The 18,285-nt window shown below is 42.9% G+C and overlaps 1 protein-coding gene across 1 annotated transcript in view; it reads right to left on the reverse strand.

The window, feature by feature from the left end:
* CERS6 (ceramide synthase 6) overlaps positions 1-18,285 on the reverse strand; it is a 351,849-nt gene that overhangs the window by 30,993 nt on the left and 302,571 nt on the right. Inside the window, exon 8 of the mRNA XM_075529473.1 lies at positions 17,498-17,604. Within this exon, the coding sequence (XP_075385588.1) occupies positions 17,498-17,604 (107 nt within the window). The remainder of the gene's footprint in view (positions 1-17,497; positions 17,605-18,285) is intronic.

Raw genomic sequence — 18,285 nt, forward strand, 5'->3', positions numbered from 1 at the left:
TAGCCTGTCTTCTGGGGTCGCTGTGAGTCGTCACGGACTTGGTGGCAGTGAGTTTGGTTTGGTTTGGAGAAACTGTTCAGGATCTCCACGAGGGTAGGGGAGTGAGGGGATGCAACTGGTAGCTAGTTGAACCTGGGTCAAGGGCGCTGCAAAGCAGCTTGTAATGCATAGCGTTGCCCAGCGAAGAATGCATGGCAGTGCTCCAAGGAAGAGTTCTCTGGTTCTAATGGCAACAGGAGATGGAGCTGGGAACAATGTGATGTGTTTGGTTTTTTGTTTACCTTATTCATGTCAATAGTGCTGAAGTTGAGAATCTCCAATTGGCACTTAACTCTTATAAACAGATACCCTGATCCACCCTGACCTAACATCATAGTTGAGTGTACAAGGATCTACATATAACCTCCTCCCTGGGGGATGAACAACAGAAAAGTGGGCAAAGGGAGACATCGAACAGGGCAAGATATGACAAAATAATTTATAAATTATCAAGGGTTTATGAGGGAGGAGGAGAGGGGAGGGAAGGAGAAAAATGAGGAGCTGATCGCAGGGGCTTAAGTGGAGAGCAAATGTTTTGAGAATGATGAGGGCAATGAATGTACAAATGTGCTTTACACAATTGATGTATGTATGGATTGTGATAAGAGTTATATGAGCCCCTCATAAAATGATTTTTAAAAAATGATTCTGATTAAGATTTAAAATATCTAATTCCAGATTTATTTCCAGGAGGGCGGGGGGGGGGGGGGAAGGACCGCATAGAAATCTAGATTTGATCCTACACGGAAGAGGACGTGTACATCTATGGACTCTTGTTCCTTCTTGAGCATACGCTGGTCACAAAAGGACCTAAGATATCACGGTACAACGGCAACTTCAGTTTAGGAGTCAGCTCAAATCGTCAGCTAAGATGATGCAGATGTCTTCTACATGTTGTGGAAAATACCTCTGTACTTATGAAGAAAGATTTTTTTCCCTCCAAATGTGTAGTTATCCACGTAAATGTGTGTGCGGGACATGCCTGTGGTTCTCACCGGCCTTCACAACCACCCTTAGGCTGAATTGAACACATTTTCAGGGCTCAGCATACCTTTAGCAGGCTTTACGACATGAAGCCCTGGTGGTAAAGTGGTTACAAGTTGGGCTTTGATCTATGTGGTTGGCAGTTCAAGACCACCAGCGGCTCCAAAGGACCTTCTACTCCTATAAACAGTTACTGTTTCTGAGTCTGCATGGATTTGATGGCAGTGAATTTGTTATTTGTTTAACGATATACTGGGTGATAGAAAGCTATAGATGGGAAATTACTTGACTTGGCCTCCCAGGCCTCCTCTTTCCTTCTGATCTGTGTCAGCGTAGAGAGTATTTCTTAATTTATTTTCATGACAAGATCTCAGTAGCCTTCTATACCCTGCTTTAGAAATGGCCTCCGTTCAGGTATCACTGTCTTGGAAGCTTGAGGGGTGTCTGATTATAAGTGTTTTCAGGTTTAATTTAAATGGGAGAAACAGAAATTAGGGTGTCTACCTCCCATGCTCTACCTCAAAAGCAAACTGTTCGGTCCATTTTTAAGATGCAGACGGAATTAAGCTTGGCACAACCCCCTTGGTCTAACTCTACAATGACCTCACTTGAATTAGTCGTTGATCATATAAAGTGTTTTCGAGAGTGGGAGAAGAGGATGAGGAAGTTGTGTGCTAAAAAGCATAACAAAAAACCCCCCAAAATCAACAACCAAAATGCTACCTGCCACTGAGTCAACTCACACTTGCAGAGCCTATAGGACAGAGCAGAACTGCCCCAATGGGTTTTCTGAAACGGTAGTTCTTTGTGGGAGTAGAAAGCTTCATCTTTCTCCCTCAAAGAGGCTGGGGGTTTTGATCTGGGGACCTCGTGGTAGGAGCCCAATGAGAAACCACTATGCGACCAGGTATCTGTGTTAAAGGCATTAGCTGATAGTAAGTTTTATTCCTAGTGTTATCTGTGAACAAGACTGGCTGAAATGTTTCTCATTGACTGAGTAAAGAGCGTGCTGCACTGTTCAGGTGACGAAGGGTGAGACAAGAAAGATCAACCTTGTCGTCTTAGATAACACGTGCTCAGTAAAGAACCGCTCCATTTCAGAACGGTGTGTGTTTGATTAAATGCTTTGGTTTTTAATTGCTGAACTTTAGTAGGGTCTTTTGAAAAATTTTAAATAACTGTTCTACCTTATGCTTAAAGAGTTGAAATTCTGCAGTGCCATTTGCCAGGATGGTGATTATATGTAAGTGGGAGAATTTTTTTAAATCAACAATAAATGTCTTGCACTGTGAAAATAGCAGCTTGACTCCCACATTCATTTAGCAGCAGGAGGTATGAAATGATGGGCCCTTTTGAATTATTCCCGAAATGTACTCCAGATGCACATGGATAGATCACTAAATATAACCCTAATTGCTTCTTTCTTTTGTTTTTGTCCCACTTCTAAGCAACTTTTTAAACCAAAGCACTTGCTATAGGATGGGTTCTTACACATCACTGTGCTTCAGGGTGGGCTTAAATTGAGGAAAACAAAGGCATGGATGTTCTCAGACTATGCACTGCTTACGGCCTGCTGACTCCCCCAGAGGTACTAACTGATGACTGACCAAACAAAAGCCTTGACGGGCTTTTTGTTTCTGGTGGATATGCTCATTTTGCTAAGTTAGTGTTAATGCCCTATTTCTATGGTGGTAAGCTGCATAAAGGTGAATGGCTCAGGTAACCTGCCAGGCAGCCAGGGTAGTGCTCTCAGGACCTGCCAGAGAGACAGAGCTGAGGCCACCTTCTTCCTGACCGCTGCCCTGTTGGTGAGTGGGCATGACTGAAGCACGCACGGCTGGCCGTTTCTACCAGCCCAGGCCTCTTCCACCAGACATGGTTTGCTGGGGAGCTAGCTCTCTGTAGGTCTACCCAGTGCTGTTAGAGCCACACCCTGTCTGAGGCGCTGCCCACTCCTGTTTTCTCTCTGACAGGTGTTACACCCCAATAAGACCTTTGCCATCTGCTTCGAAGAAGCTCCACCTGGATATCTACTTTGTTTAAAGTTGCTGCTAAAATAGAAGGAACATTTGCGGCTGCCCTTTGGGCCGATGGCCAGTGACCTGCACCCACTTCCAAAGGACTTTGATTAGTAGCCCAGTGGCTCACTATGGTGTGGTGACCACCCAAGCTGGCATATCTCTGCCTTGGGACCCCAAACAAGTATCTGTAGTCATTTTCTGCATCTCTGACTGATGAGAACACCTTCCCCTCCCACAAATGACACTATTTATGCTGTCTTAGTGGTACGAACATTGCTGAGAAGATGGCTTTAGAATGAGCCACAGGAAGGGCTGCCTAGTGACACCCGATTATTTCTTTGTGAAATTTGGGGGATTAAGCTAGTTAAAAGAAAGGAACTAAGAAACAGATGACTCGACGTGAACGCAGTAATTTAAGCCAACTGACCATTTTCAATATGTGTTTTTCGGCCCTTTTCCCACCCCCGACTGTCAGAAAATGCATCTCTTCCATTGGGGTTACGTTTTCTACTGGAATGTATTTCCCCACTCCAAGCACGTCTCTGCAGGTGAAGAGAGAATGGAAACTATTAACCCTTTCTGTCAAAAGGAAGATTGAAGGTCTCACTTTCCCTTTTAAAATAATAACAATAAAACATGAAAACCTCAGGTCAAATCTAAAAGGAAAACGAAGAATAAAACCACGAGGAAAATTGAAAACCTCCAAATACCAGGGTCTATTTTGGATGCATCCGATTGCCTCCGCAGCTTGACTCTCTTGGTCAATTGTGTGAATGGCGTCCCCACTGACTTGCCGGCTCCTGACAGCCCCTGGCTTGTGGCGCCTTGTGAAACTACAACCTTCCCTACCCTGCTCATCCAAACGCGGGAGCTTTCGTCAGCTGATTTCTACACCTTCTGGATCAAGAACGTCAGCGTTCACGTTCTGAGGTCAGGAGGTTCTTCCACTGTAATCGTTGTATCGCCACCAAGAAAACAGTCATTTAAAGCGGATCCACTTAAAATAGAATCTAAACTTTCAGGGAAAATAGCAAATAAAAGATTCAACAGAGTTCCTATTAAGAAATTAAATAAAATTAATTTCACCTTCTGCTTTAAGTCAAAACCACAACAAACCCCAAATGACGAGTGAATTCCCAAGAGGGAGGGTTATACAGCTTCCTTCAAAATTGAGCATATGACACTGTTTTTTTCCTTCCACATTAAAAAAAATTAATCACATGACACCTTTAAAGAAGGTACAAAAATATTTTAAGGCTTAAATTTTCCCCAAGGGCTGTGAGTAAGCCCATCTCTCTTTCCTGAAGCAGCTACCATGTCACCATCTTGGTTAGCCCCTCCCCACATAACCCCCATTGTTAGCTGCTCAACAATGGCCTTGGTGTGCCTGGGGAAGACCTTCAACATCCCTTTCATGAACTTCCTGAAATCCTACATACAGATTTTGAAAGACAAGCTGCTTCATTTTGCCATTAGTTTGCATTGTCTTGATACTAATGGTCTAAGAGAGGGGTGCTTGAGAGGTTGCGAGGGTGCTGATCTTTCAAGTGGTCAATTCATTACGATATAATTTCTTGTGGTGATTGCATACCTTTCACAGCCTCCTAACTGCTTGAAGCCTATTAATGGAATCCGAAATCATCAGGACCATTGAAGCTAAATTTCAACTGGTCTTTGAAATGCTGCCCATACTTTCAGACCTAGGATTTTGCATAGCTGAAAGAAGGAAGGAACCCTAGTCCCAGAGAGCCTGAGATGCGCACCGTTGGAGGGCAGAACCAAGACTAATGCCTATCCCATGTGTTTGTTCTTCAGGTCACACTATTTCAGCGATGCCCTGTGTTGAACAGTTTCGAGCTGAGAACACTAGAAAAGAAAACCCACAATAAAAAGTCTCATCATCACCACGATAACTTACACAGTGATGCTGGGCAAGTCAAGTGACTTTTCTGGGCCTCAGCCTTCCCTGAGGTTCTGTCTAGACAAGGAGATCTGTACCCTTGCTGGCTTGAGGCCAGAGGACAGCAGGAAGCTTTTGGTGTTGTCCCTTAAGAGAGCAGCGCTGCCAACTGGACAATCACACATAATGTGTCCCTGCATCAATGGCACTGATGGTTCATGTCCTTGGCTTACTGGTCGCTGTCTCACGTGCAATGACGTCTTTCACATCACTCTGCTCTCATTCCCGGACCTCTCCCCAAGTTGTGATGGCAGTCGGATCCCTAGTTTGTCAGACATGATGGTGGTTTTCTTGTTAATAAGAAGCTGCAGTCAATCAGATACGCCTTTCTATCACATACACACTCTCTTCCATCTAACTCAGCCTGTCATGTTTCCTTGCCAACCGTGGAAAGCCGTCCTTCCACTGGTGCTGCGAATCCTCTGGGACACTGCTGGTGGAGGTTCCCCCTGCTCTTTTGCCATTTTCAGTCTCATTAATCCCGTCCTTTTCCCTGATCTCACAGAGTGTAGGACCTAGGAGTGGGAATCGACCCCACAGCACTGGGTTTAAGAAGTGGTCTAACCTGGCCCTCGCCACAGAAGAATTTACTTCAGAGGACAGCACTGAATCTGCAGTTCAGGGAGAGGGACATGTCTGATCGGAGCACACGGGAGCAAATGAAGGTGGAGGAAGATAGAGTGGAGCACATCCTGGCCCACCAAGCCTTCACGATGAGATTCCCGCTCAGAACAGTCAGTGCACAGAGAAGACCATATGGCCGGCCCCACTATGAGACACGACACCCCTCACTGATCCATAACCCTACAGGGGACAACACTGGAGACACAGTGTGAGAATTCCTCCCGACACCGAGGCAAAACACTAAGAGTGTGGAACAGAACAGCAAGGGGAACAGAGCAACAAAGTCCCCAGGGAATACCAGAAATAGACTTTGGGGCCAGGGTTTGGTGCCCCATCAGACTCGACCGGAAAACATTCCGAAAGGCCAATGAACAATCCTTGAACTAACTACAAGCTTTTCTTTCTTGCTTTGTTTTTTTGTCATTGACTTGTTGTATTTGATGTTGTTTTGTTTTCTTTTGTTGCTTGGTTTTGCTCTGTCTTGTTTTTATGCATATTATTATCTCCACAGGTCTGTAAAGCACATCTGTACATTCATTGCCCTCATCATTCTCAAAACATTTGTTCACAGAGAAAGACTTGAAAAGTTTCCTCCTGAGGATAAAATGAGGAGCTGATACCCAGGCTCAAGTAAAAAGCAAATGTTTTGAGAATGATGAAGGAAACAAATGTACAAAAGTGCTTGACACAATGGATGTAAGTGTGGATTGTGATAAGAGTTGTACAATCCCCCAATAAAGTGGTTTAATTATTAAAAATTAAAAAACAGAGAAAAAATACACTGGGTAAGAAAGATAGAGGTACGTTTTCAATCAAGATTCTGCCCCTCCACCACCACCGTACTTCACTGTAACATTTTATAAGTGTGAATTAGATGGGGGTTTACATTTCAGATCAACCTTTTTTTTTTGTATTCAACAATTTAAACAACTGACTAAAGGCCCCCACCCTGCCCTCCCATTGTTTTTCCTTACCTCCCCGGTGCAGAATAGTATCTTCCCCTCTGCCCTAGTTAACACCTGACTAGCCATCAAAGTTCACTTTATTTTCAAACTCTTTACATACTTATCAGAGCCTTTTGCTATTGCTAGGAGAATTCGGTATAAATCTACTTAGCCTCCTCTTTCACTGCAGTTGAATCGATCATGTCTTAGAAACAATAAATTTATATATTTATCTTCTACTTTAAGCGATTCATTTTGTCCAAGGGTGATTCGAATATGTGACATAGCTTACAGTCAAACATCTATTCCCTCCTGCAGAAGGAGAGTGCTTTTGCTCAATGCCAAGGTGCTCTTGGGTACAGGGAGAACAAGCAGCACCTGCCACTGCATGCCAGAATGCCAGGACAGAGGCAGTGCTCACCTGAAGACGGAGGGCTCACCCTTCTCCCTCCCTTGCCTAAGGAAACGGGATGTGAGCTCAGGTGACTGAAAAGCCACCTGGTTATTTTTCAAGGTATCCATGTGGTTACAAGTAAGCTGCTAATTGCAAGGTCAGTTGTTCGAAAGCACCAACCAGTCCATGGGAGAAAGAAGAGACTTTCTAATTCCATAGAAAGTTAAGGTCTTGGAAACCCACAAGGGCAGTAACACCATGTCCTATAGGATTGCTATGAGTGTGCATCGACTTGATGGCAGTGAGGTTTTTGGGGTTTATTATTTAAGGGTTTTTAAATCAAAATAACAGAAACATACTCATCGAATCATACTATAGAAGGCTTTAACTATTCAGAGTAATGTCATCATTTCCTTTAAGTGTGACGTTATTCATTGACAAGTTGACAAATTACGACAACATTTTACACACATTTGTCAAGAGTATACATGTTTTGTTATACAAATAAAACATTTTAATCCTCATATCCTGAGCCTACTTACATCGATGATATGCACATTTTAACCCCATTTGCAGTCCTACGACTCTGTAGATACCCAAAGTGCCAGTAGAAGGCAATTCTAATTGCATCCTTGTAAATGCACTGAAGCTGTTCACCTGACAGCTCAGTGAACTCAGGCCCCTCTTTAGATGGACTATGCCAGCCAGGTTTCTGCCTTTTGCAGTAGCAAATGATCAGTAGTCTCACCATTTTTTGATGAATAAAAGGAAAAGCCCCCTGAACCCACTGGAAACAGCAGCTTTGCTAGTAATTGAGCTTGATAAGAATAAACAAATATCTATTTCAATACAAATATTATATATGCATTAAACATATAGGTATGCACATATGTATCAAATACACGGCATGCACACATCCAGGAGCAATGTTTCACTTTTTCTTTTGTATGAAAAAATAGGCCAGAAGATAAAAATAAATGATGACTTTGGCTGTGCGTGTAGTCCTTTCCAAAGGAAGGCAAACTCTCATCATCTTGACTAGGTCAAGTTTAAAAGGAGAACAGCCACAGGTCAGCGTGCTCAGTGTCAGTCCTACTCAAGCTTGGCCGGGAAAAGCAAGTCCCACGAGCAGCCATGAAGGCTAGGGCACTGGCTGGCATAACCTCGCGAAATCTCAAGGTACCTGGGCGCAGAATAAGGGAACATGAAAATAAACATAATTGTAACATTTAGAATATTTCCTCCCACTTTGGGGAAGAACAGACATGGGGTTCCAGTGTAGTATATTAGGAGTCCTGGTGGTGTGACAGGTCCTGCCTTGATCTGCTCCCAAGGTCAGTGGTCTGAACTCACCATCTGCTCCACAGGAGAAAGGTGAGGCTGGTGGCTCCCATAAAGGTTTCCAGCCCAAGCACCCTGGGGAACCGTTCTGCTCTGCCTTCTCCAGTCGCTATGAGTGGGATGAGAACACACCATCATGACAATGAAGCTAAGGTGTCTGAACAAATCACAGGGACCTCCTGTAAGTTATTTCAGCACCCTCGTTATTGCCCACCGGGTATGGTACAAGGTGGTGGGTGCACAGAGTGAAGGAGTCCTGCTGGCACCCTGGAGGGAAGGGGCTCCAGTCGATGAATGACTTGAACAAGACCAGTACAACAGCACTTCAGGAAAAGTGTGCCATCACAACTCAGTGTAGGGACCCAGGCATTTAACGAAAGCTAAATGGGTTGGGGGAGTCCCAGGGAAAGTAAATGTAGCAGACAGCTAGAAAGAAAGATGAGCAGGTCCGAGCTTTGGGAGTAATTCATGACTGAGAGCAACTGTTAAACTCTGCTTTGGCTGTAATTCTGCCCAGCAGCTTCAACCTGTTTTGCGAAGCGCCTAACTTCTTTCTAGAAGATATTGCAGACCTAATGTATCGGAAAGGTTCGACCTCTTTGAAAAATAAAGTGCTGGCTTTGCAGATTGTGTTCGGTGCAAAGGAGGCGACTGAAGGAACTTGAATGCCTGCGGAGCTTCCTGTTAGCTCTGGAGTTAGCTGACTAGGGCCTGTTCATGTGGTCTTTTAATATCTTCTTTTAATCATGGTATTGCTCCTTTTAAAGCAGAAAAGAGATAAAACACTCTAAAATTCCCATGGGATAGGAACCAGGAAAATCTGGTAGACTAAAACCTTTATTACTGAAAATGCTCAAGCTAACTGAAAACAAACAAAAACAGAGTCTTCCTTATTTTCTTTCATTTATTTCGTACCAGTAAAAAGGCAGACTGATAAAATCACTGAGAGAGATCTCAGTTTGTTTTGCTGGCTCATAATGTCGCACTCCTGCAGCTTAGTGTCCTTCACCAATGATGCCTGGAGAGGACGACACACACACAGAAGGGAGGAGATCCGGTTGGAATGTAGGTGACCAGATACTCGTTGAGGTGATGGTCACACAACTATTCCCTTCTTTTACTAGCATTCACTGCTGTTGCTCCGCATCATTGAGTCGACTCCCCCTCTACTGACCATAGGGAGACCAGAAGGAAACACTGCCTGGGCCTGTGCCGTCCTCACGATGGCTGCCAGGTTGGGACCACTGTGCAAGGCAGCTGGCTGTCGGCGGCCTTCTACTTTACCATTCACGACTGGGCAGTGAACTTAGAGGGGAAAGTATTTCTGCTTCAGTAACTACATCTGCTGTATCTTTTTCTCTTTTATTTTTTTCAGTTATGAAAACAATCTAATTCTGTGAAGCATTTGAAATTGTACCTTCTTGTGGAGAATTTGAAAACATCTGGAATTCTTAATTGTTGCTTTAAAAAGGAATCTACACAGACCATTTATTTAATTATATCTTCTCATGTCCTTCGGAGCACATTTTAAATGACTGTTTTTCTGAGTGTTGCCTGCCATATCGATCCATAACTACCAATCATAGAACAACAACAACAAAAAAATCATAACTCGTTGGATTGAAAAGCTGTAATTCAAATGGTTTTTCCCCAACAGTCCTGGTGAAGGCGCTGCAGTTGGTCTCAGCCTCACTGTGTGGCTGGAATGAGGAGCCAGAAATAAAACAGAGCGCGCCTTCAGTGGTGGGGAGAATCAACCCAGAGAGCCGGCTAGGCAGGAGATACAGTATGACCCCAGGAGACAGAAGTGGATCGAATGGAGGAGGGTGGTGGGTACCTGAGGGAAGGGACAAAGAAGAGTTTGCTCCGTTGGCGTGCGGTGAGGATGATGATAATAAAAACAACAGTTAATCAAAAAGGATCCTGGGACAACTAGAGGTTATAAAGAAATAAAGTTGAACCCCTACATATATATATATTTTAATGACCTCAAAATGGACCATAGGCGTGATTGTAGATACAACACTATAAAACTCTTAGAATAAACAGCACTAAAGGTTCACAGTCTTGGATTAAGTCATGATACCAAGAGCACAGCAGCAAAAGAAAAAACCCTATCAGATGTCATCAAAATTAAAATGTTTAATAGGCATTTACATATGTAAATGCAGTCATATATGACAATAGGAATATAGGTCTATGTACATATATCTATAGGTTATCAAGGTAGCAGACAGACATTGGGCCTCTACTCAAGTCCTCCCTCAATGCAGGAACACTGTTCTAGTAAGTAACCTGGTATTCTGTGATGCTCACCTTCCCAACACAATTGATGAAGACAAAATGGGTGCAGAAGCAAATGTGGTAAACAAAAATGTTAGTGCCTGGCTATTACAAGATATAGCATCTGGGTCTTGGCTTGAAGTTAAACAAGCAGCCGTCTAGGAGGGATGCAATAAAGCCCACATGGAAGAAGCACACCAGCCTGTGTGATCTTGAGGTGTCGATGGGATCACGTATCAGACATCAGAAGACCTAAAAGAAACAACCATTTTGATGCGAACGAGGGGGGTCAGAATGGAGACCCAAAGCCCATCTGTAGACAACTGGACATCCCCTCACAGAAGGGTCACAAGGAAGGGACGAGCCAGCCAGGGTGCAGTATAGCACTGAGGAAACACAACATTCCTCTAGTTCTTTAATCCTTGCCCCTCACCGTGATCATGACCCTGGTTCTACCTTACACATCTGGCTAGAACCAGCAGTTCTCAAGCTGTGGGTCGTCACCCCTTTCCCCTTTCACATGAGTCACCCAATTCATAACAGTAGCGGAATTACCGTGATGAAGTAGCAATGAAAATAATTTTATGGTTGGGGGCTCACCACTCCATGAGGAACTGTATGAGAGGGTCACGGCATTAGGAACGTTGGGAACCACTGGGCTAGACCAAAGCATGTACACTGATACAGATGAGAGCTCTCGACACAGAACCCAGGACAGGTAAGCCTCTCAGGACCAATAAAGAGAGTAGTGGTACCATGAGGGTAGGGGGAAGTTGTGGGGAGAGAGAAGGACAAAGAGGGAACCGATCACAATGATTGATGTACAACCCCTACCTGCTCCCCAGGGGGATGAACAACAGAAACATGGGTGACACAGGAGACAGCAGATGGTGTAAAAATGAAAATAAAAGTAATTTATAAATTATCAAGGGTTCACGAGGCTGGAAGGGTGGGGAAGAGAGGGAGGGGAAAAAAGAGGAGCTGGTGTCAAGGGCTCGAGTAGAAAGAAAATGTTTTGGAAATTATGGTGGCAACATATGTACAAATGTGCTTGATACACTCAATATATGGATTGTTATAAGAGCTATACAAGTCTCCAATAAAATGAATTATTAAAATAAGTAAATAAAAGGAAGAAAAATTATTTTTATATTTCAAAAGACCCCCATCAAGAAAGTGAAAAGAAAACCCACAAAGCAGGAGAAAATATTTTCAAAATTAAATATCTGAAAAGAGATCTGTACTGAGAGTATATATAAGGAACTCTTACAACTCAACAATAAAAATGACAAACAACCCAGTTAATAAGTGGGCAAAGAATTTGAGTAGACAATTTCCCAAGGAAGATAACAAGTAGCCAATAATAAAGGAATGGGGAGCTACTTCTTAAAATTGGCAAAGGAAAGTCCTATGGATCACAATGGGTTGATCTGCAACTGAGTGTGGGGGTGGCAAAGGACCAGGGCGCATGCTGCTCTCCTGTGCAGGGGTTTCCATGAATTGAGACAACTCCACGGCAACCAGCAACAGTACCATTCGTCATGAGGCAAATGCATATCAATATCATAACGAGATATGATTCCCCACACACTACCAAACCAACCCATTGCCACTGAGACGATTCCTAGTCATAACGACCATATAGGACAGAGCAGACTGGCTCCTTGGGGTTTCTAAGACTATTTATGAGAACAAACAGCCTCATCTTTCTCCCTCCGAGTGGCTGGTGGGTTTGAACTGCTCATCTTGTAGTTAACAGCCCAAAGCTAACGCACTGCATAACTCAGGCTCCTTGCACACTCTAAGATGAATATATATATATGTAAAATTACATAATCATGAATGTCAAGAATGTGGAAAAATTAAAACTAAGTCCATTGCTAGTAGAAATGTGAGATGGTGCTATAGCATTGGGAAACAGTGTGGGGCTCTTGACAAATTTAGGATGAGCATCCCATGTGACCCAGCAATTCTACTCCCACCAATAGATATTCACGAGAATGGAAATAGACATTCTGTGAAAACAAACACTAGAGCATGAATGTCCATAACAGTGTTATTAATAATAAACAAAATATAGAAACCACCCAAATGCCCACAAACGTACAAAAGGAGAACTAAAAGGTGGGACACACAGACACTGGAGCAGGACTCGTCAATGAAAAGGAATGAAACACTGCTACATGCTAAAATGTGGGTGAAGCTTGGAAACACCAAGGTAAATGGCAAGAGTCCATCCAAAAGATGAAATAGCATGACTCCATTCATATGGAATTTCTAAAATAGGCAAATCCATAGACCCTGAAAGCGGATAACTGGTTGCCAGGGAATGCCACAAATAGAGTGAATCTGAACTTACAAAAGGCATTTGACAAAGCTCTGTTATACTTTGGAAAAGATGCAGATAAACATGTAGCAGACACAATGGTAGAGCAGTTGTGAGTCTCTGTAATGTGTAGAAAAACCACACAAAAAGACTGATGGTAGACAGATTGAGGTCAACCCAAATCAGTTCTGTAGCAGCGTTCCAGCAGTTTCTCTTGGTCAACACTTCTTTAATAAGTTGAAAGAAACATCAAAGACGTATGTGCAAGTAACACAAAGCTGGAGAAAGCTACGTTCTAACCCTTGAAATCTAACCCACTCTATACATGTACTTTGTGAGCTGGAATACAAAAATAAAATCATAATTAGACATAAAGTAAGCATAGGATGGTGGGGAGCGAGTGGCAACAATCCACCAGTGTTCCAGACGCCGCCAGTGCAATGCGACAGTCACATAAGAACCGAGAGCATCCTCAGGCTGTGCTGGCAAAAAGAAAGCTGGCTGCAAATAAAGTCCTCTTGTGAGTCACTCACACGTTGGACTTCTAGTTCGTCGGTTCATATTTGGAGCATGGTGACCAGAGGAACGCTGAGGAACCAGCAGGGGGAAAATGCATAGAGTTGGGTGAAGGGATGGAAGCTGCTTGGCTGGGGAACAAACAGCCTGCAGATGATATGCCAGAAATGTTCACATTCTTAAAGGATTTCCATGAGCGGTGACGGGGACGTTTAATCTCTTTTCCAGGGCAGAGGTCCCCTTGCTTGTTTGAGGAAGGGAATGGCCAAGTACCACTCTGAGGAGCTGATGAAACCCTTGGGCCCTTCTCCAGCAAAGAATGGTATAAATGTGCCTCCACATCATTTACGCACACGAGAAAATATGCTTATCCACACATCCTTGTATGCACGTGTTTCACATGCAGTCTCTTGGGGCTCTAATCCAGACTCAGAAGCACAGGTTTAGAAAGGAGAAAGACCAGGTTTCGGTTTTCTTCCCTGAAGAGGAGCCCCGGTGGCATGGTGGTTGCGCATTGGGCTGCCAACCTCAAGGTGAGCAGCCGGGAACCACCAGGAGAGGCTTTCAACTCTCCCAAAGAGGTACAGCCTCAGAACCTCACAGGGGCTGTCTGTCTTACAGGGTTTCTGTGAGTCTGAGCCAGTCATTTCTGGAGTCCCTTTCGATTGTAGGTTTCCCTAACCTAAAAAGAGTTTCTAAATAAATTTACAAAGTTAAGATAAACTTAGGAAAGGTGATTTGCTCTTATCAATCCTATTCAAAAGGTAAATACTCACAACGCTACTGTTCCTCAGTGATTGAACAGGATCAGAGAGCGGTTCGTTCGAATACTAACAGCTCGCTGGATATATCTAAGGAGGATTCTATTTACCCCAAATGAAAGAGCACGTTACTTGTACAACTACAGTGGCATTAGGTACATGTGATTTATTTCTTGTATTATGAACAGTAACATTTTTCTCCACAAATTTGCTTTTGAAACAGCGGTTCTGCAAAATATCAGGTCAATGTGAATGGTGGTGTGTGTGTGTGTGTGTGTGTGTGTGTGTGTGTGTGTGTGTGTGTGTGTGTGTGTAGTGGAGACCCAAAACCCATCTGTAGGCAACTGGACATCCCCTTACAGAAGGGTCTCAGGGAGGAGACAGGCCAGTCAGGGTGAAGTGTAGCACTGATGAAACATGCACCTTTCCTCTGGTTCTTTAATGCTCCCCACTATCATGACCCTAATTCTACCTTATAAATCTGTATAGACCAGAGCATGTACATGGGTACAGATAAGAGCTGGAAATACAGGGAATATAGGACAGATAAACTCCTTGGGACCAATATTGAGAGTGGCCATACCAGGAGGGGGAGAAAGGGGGAACCAATTACACTGACCTACCTATAACCCCCTCCCAGGGGGATGGACAACAGAGAAGGGGTAAAGGGAGACATTGGACAGTGCAAGATATGGAAAAAATAATGATTTATAAATTCTCAAGGGTTCATGAGGGAGGGAGGGAGGGAGGAAAGGAGGGATTAAGGAGGGAGGGAGGAGAAAAATGAGGATCTGATACAAAGGGCTCAAGTAGTAAGAAAATGTTTTGAGAATGATGGTGGCAACAAATGTACAAATGTGCTTGACACAATGGATGTATGCATGGATTGTGATAAGAGTTGTACGAGCCCCCCTCCCCCCACAAAATGGTTAACAACAACAATACACAGCAGTTCTCAACCCGTGGGTCGCAATCCCTTTGGGGATCAAATGACCCTTTCGCAAGGGTCACCAATTCATAACAGTAGCAAAATTACAGTTAGGAAGTAACAACAAAAATGATTTTATGGTTGGGGGGTCACCACCACACGAGGAACTGTATGAAAGGTCACAGCCGTAGGAAGGTCAAGAACCACTGTTTGAAACCTTGGCTTCAATAAAGGGGATTGTAGGGCATGCCCAGCTCATGGCTGCTGTATTTTGAAAAGAGACATTTGTTTTATATTTTGATCCAAGGATTGGTCCAAGCAACCAGGTTCTATCAGCACCGATTTAAGCTCCCAGTGCCATTCCACCATTTCTATAGTCTGGGGTCTATGTTCCAGGTGCCTGGGCGGCCAGTGTTCAATGTACTTGGTTGTTGACTGAAAGGTCCCTGTGATGAAAGGCCGAGAAACTTAATTTAGGAAAATCAGGCTTTGAACACCGAGAGCCCAGCTCTACTCTAGCACACAAGAGTTGTCATGAGTCAGAACCATCCTCCATCAACTGTTCCAGATAACATACTACCATCCACGCTTCGAGAGCTATTACACACGAGCCAAGGATGATTAAACTTCCAGCTCAGGGCCAACTCACCCGTGAGATTGGGACAAGTCACAAGGTGCTCAGGTTCTCAGAACTCCTAGTAGGAAACTTTCTAACATCCTTCAGAGAAATATTTCCTGGACCTTGCTTCAATTCCATCTATTTAAATTCTTACCACTGGTTCTGCTAATAATTCTGAAAGTGCTCCAACCCTGAAGGAATTGCAATCATTACAGAAACGCTACCTTCAAAATTACTTCAGTGTTTCCTAATTGCATTAATATAAATCCGTAATGAGATTTTATAAATGTCTGTTGCTAATACACACTTCTGTTGCCTGGAAATGATTTTCATAAATGTCCAAAAGGGCCACAAAACTCAAGGAGAAACTGTGTGTATGTGGTGGTTGGTAGTAATTTGCTAATGGTGTCTCAATGATAGATGTTATTTATTTAAAAAAAAAACAATTTTTATTGGTTTTTTTTGGTGGGGGGCACGCTGGAAGTGAAGGTATAATCTCATTCTTTCATTTCTTTGCATTCTCTAATTTTCAGTAACTCAATTTCCCATTCAAAATTATGTTTTATAATGGAAAAAAAATCTTCCTTCATGAGTTTAAGTGAGGTAAAAAACAACAACAAAAATTTCCATTGCCATCAAGCCGATTCCAACTCGGGGTTGCCTGTGTCACCAAGTAGAGTACTTGTAATCTTTATGGAATCAGATTGTCGGACATTCTGAGTTACTGCTAGGGTGGGTTTGAATTGCCAACTTTTAGGATAGAAGTGTTTAAATCATTTGCACTATTTTTGTGGTTCAAGTAACAGTTCTCAAAATACAAATGAGCATTCATCACAGCTGATCCCTGCTCTCTAGAAAAGTTTGCTAAATTTCTTAAAAATCGGTCACATCCTTTCCTAAGTTCTCCAAAGGAAAAGTCTCCAGACAGCAACAAGCTGTAGAGAATTTCAGGTTTGTTTGTTGTTGTTGTTATTTTTAAGTTATAGCTTCCATTTACCTGTAAAGTATAGCCAATATGAAGGATTATACAGGGCAGTGGTTCTCAGACCTTAAATGTAGCAGATTCACCTCTATGAAAAAACAAGCAAACAAACCTAAACTCTGTTATCGAGTCGATTCTGCCCTATAGCAACCCTATTATGTTAGAGTCGAACTGCCCCTGTGGGATTCTCAAACTGGAATTCTTTACGGGAGTATAAAGTTATATCTTTTCCCAGGGGCTCTGGGGGTGGTTTCGAATTGTGGATCTTTCAGTGAGCAGCTCAAGGTTCAAAACACCGATGGATTGCCAGCCACATTTCCAGTGTCTGATTCAGTAGGGTCTGGATTTGGCATCAATGACTTGTAAATTTGTTCTCAGGGGATGTGATGGTGCCTGTCTAGGGTTAAGTCTCCAAGAACTCTGATTCAGGAATCTCTCTGGCATGTACGTGGCTGCAGCACATTCCTTTCTTAATCCCACCTTTTGAACTGGGTTCCTGTTTCACAGTCTAAACCAGTGCCTGCAATGGCGGATGGCCTTCCGTGGCTTCAGAATTCTTGTAAGCCACATCCCTCTAAAATTAACCTGTGGAAAATATTAAGTAAGAGTACAACTTTCTTCTGAAAGACAAAATCAAGGTGGTTTTGTGGGTTTTTTTTAAGCGGGGGCCGGGGGAGCCTCTAACCCACATTCTGTAAGCTTTTTGCTAAGGATTTGGAGGAGTTCAAAAGTTACCGTTCATAAAATCTATTTGGACAGGAGACTGCATACTCACCAGAGAGGAAAGATGACAAGCCGTGTCGTGGTAAAAACTATGGCAAAAATAAGAAACCCCACGTCACACATTTTCTGCAACTTGGCGTAATTTGCCATTTTGGAAGCCTATGAAAGGAAGGAACGTGAGGTATTAATTTCATTAAACTGGTAAACAGGGAATGTTTCTCTCAAGTGTCTTTCAAGACATACGAAGCCCCTCTATGTTTTCATTTGCCAGATGCATAAAGCGGCCTGCTACTTGAAACGGCATGCAGCATGAAACCGTCTTTATAAATTATCCTCAAGTTGAGTGAAAGGCAGCATTTGCCAGAAGGAAAACTGCTGACGGTCACAGATCTAATGAAACATTCAGTAACTTGAGAATTTCAATTATGTGTCTGATTTCAGGAAAAGAGAAAATAAATTATTGTATTATAGATTACATTAGCAAGCCAAGGATAACAACACAGAAATTTGGCATACTGAGTCAAAATAGCGACAATTGAATGATCCTTTAATTCATGAATGAGGCCAAGACACTGCACTAAGGCCCCTCTACTTCAGAGAATTTACAGATTCTTTCTCTATATATTTTTTCTCATTTCTTCCGAGCATTGCACATTTTCTTTACACAGGCACAAGAAAGACTCTGGCAAGATTATGCTCATAAACTTAGAAATGAAGAATCTGTCAAGATCATGTTATTTATTACTATATCTCCTAATGAATTCACTTAGGTATACTGTTCAAAGTTTTATATTAATAGGCTGTTTTTTTTTATGAAAGTCACTAATGTTCAAAGTGTCT

Source organism: Tenrec ecaudatus, chromosome 13 (assembly GCF_050624435.1).
Source record: "Tenrec ecaudatus isolate mTenEca1 chromosome 13, mTenEca1.hap1, whole genome shotgun sequence".
In the NCBI taxonomy this organism is placed as follows: Eukaryota; Metazoa; Chordata; class Mammalia; order Afrosoricida; family Tenrecidae; genus Tenrec; species Tenrec ecaudatus.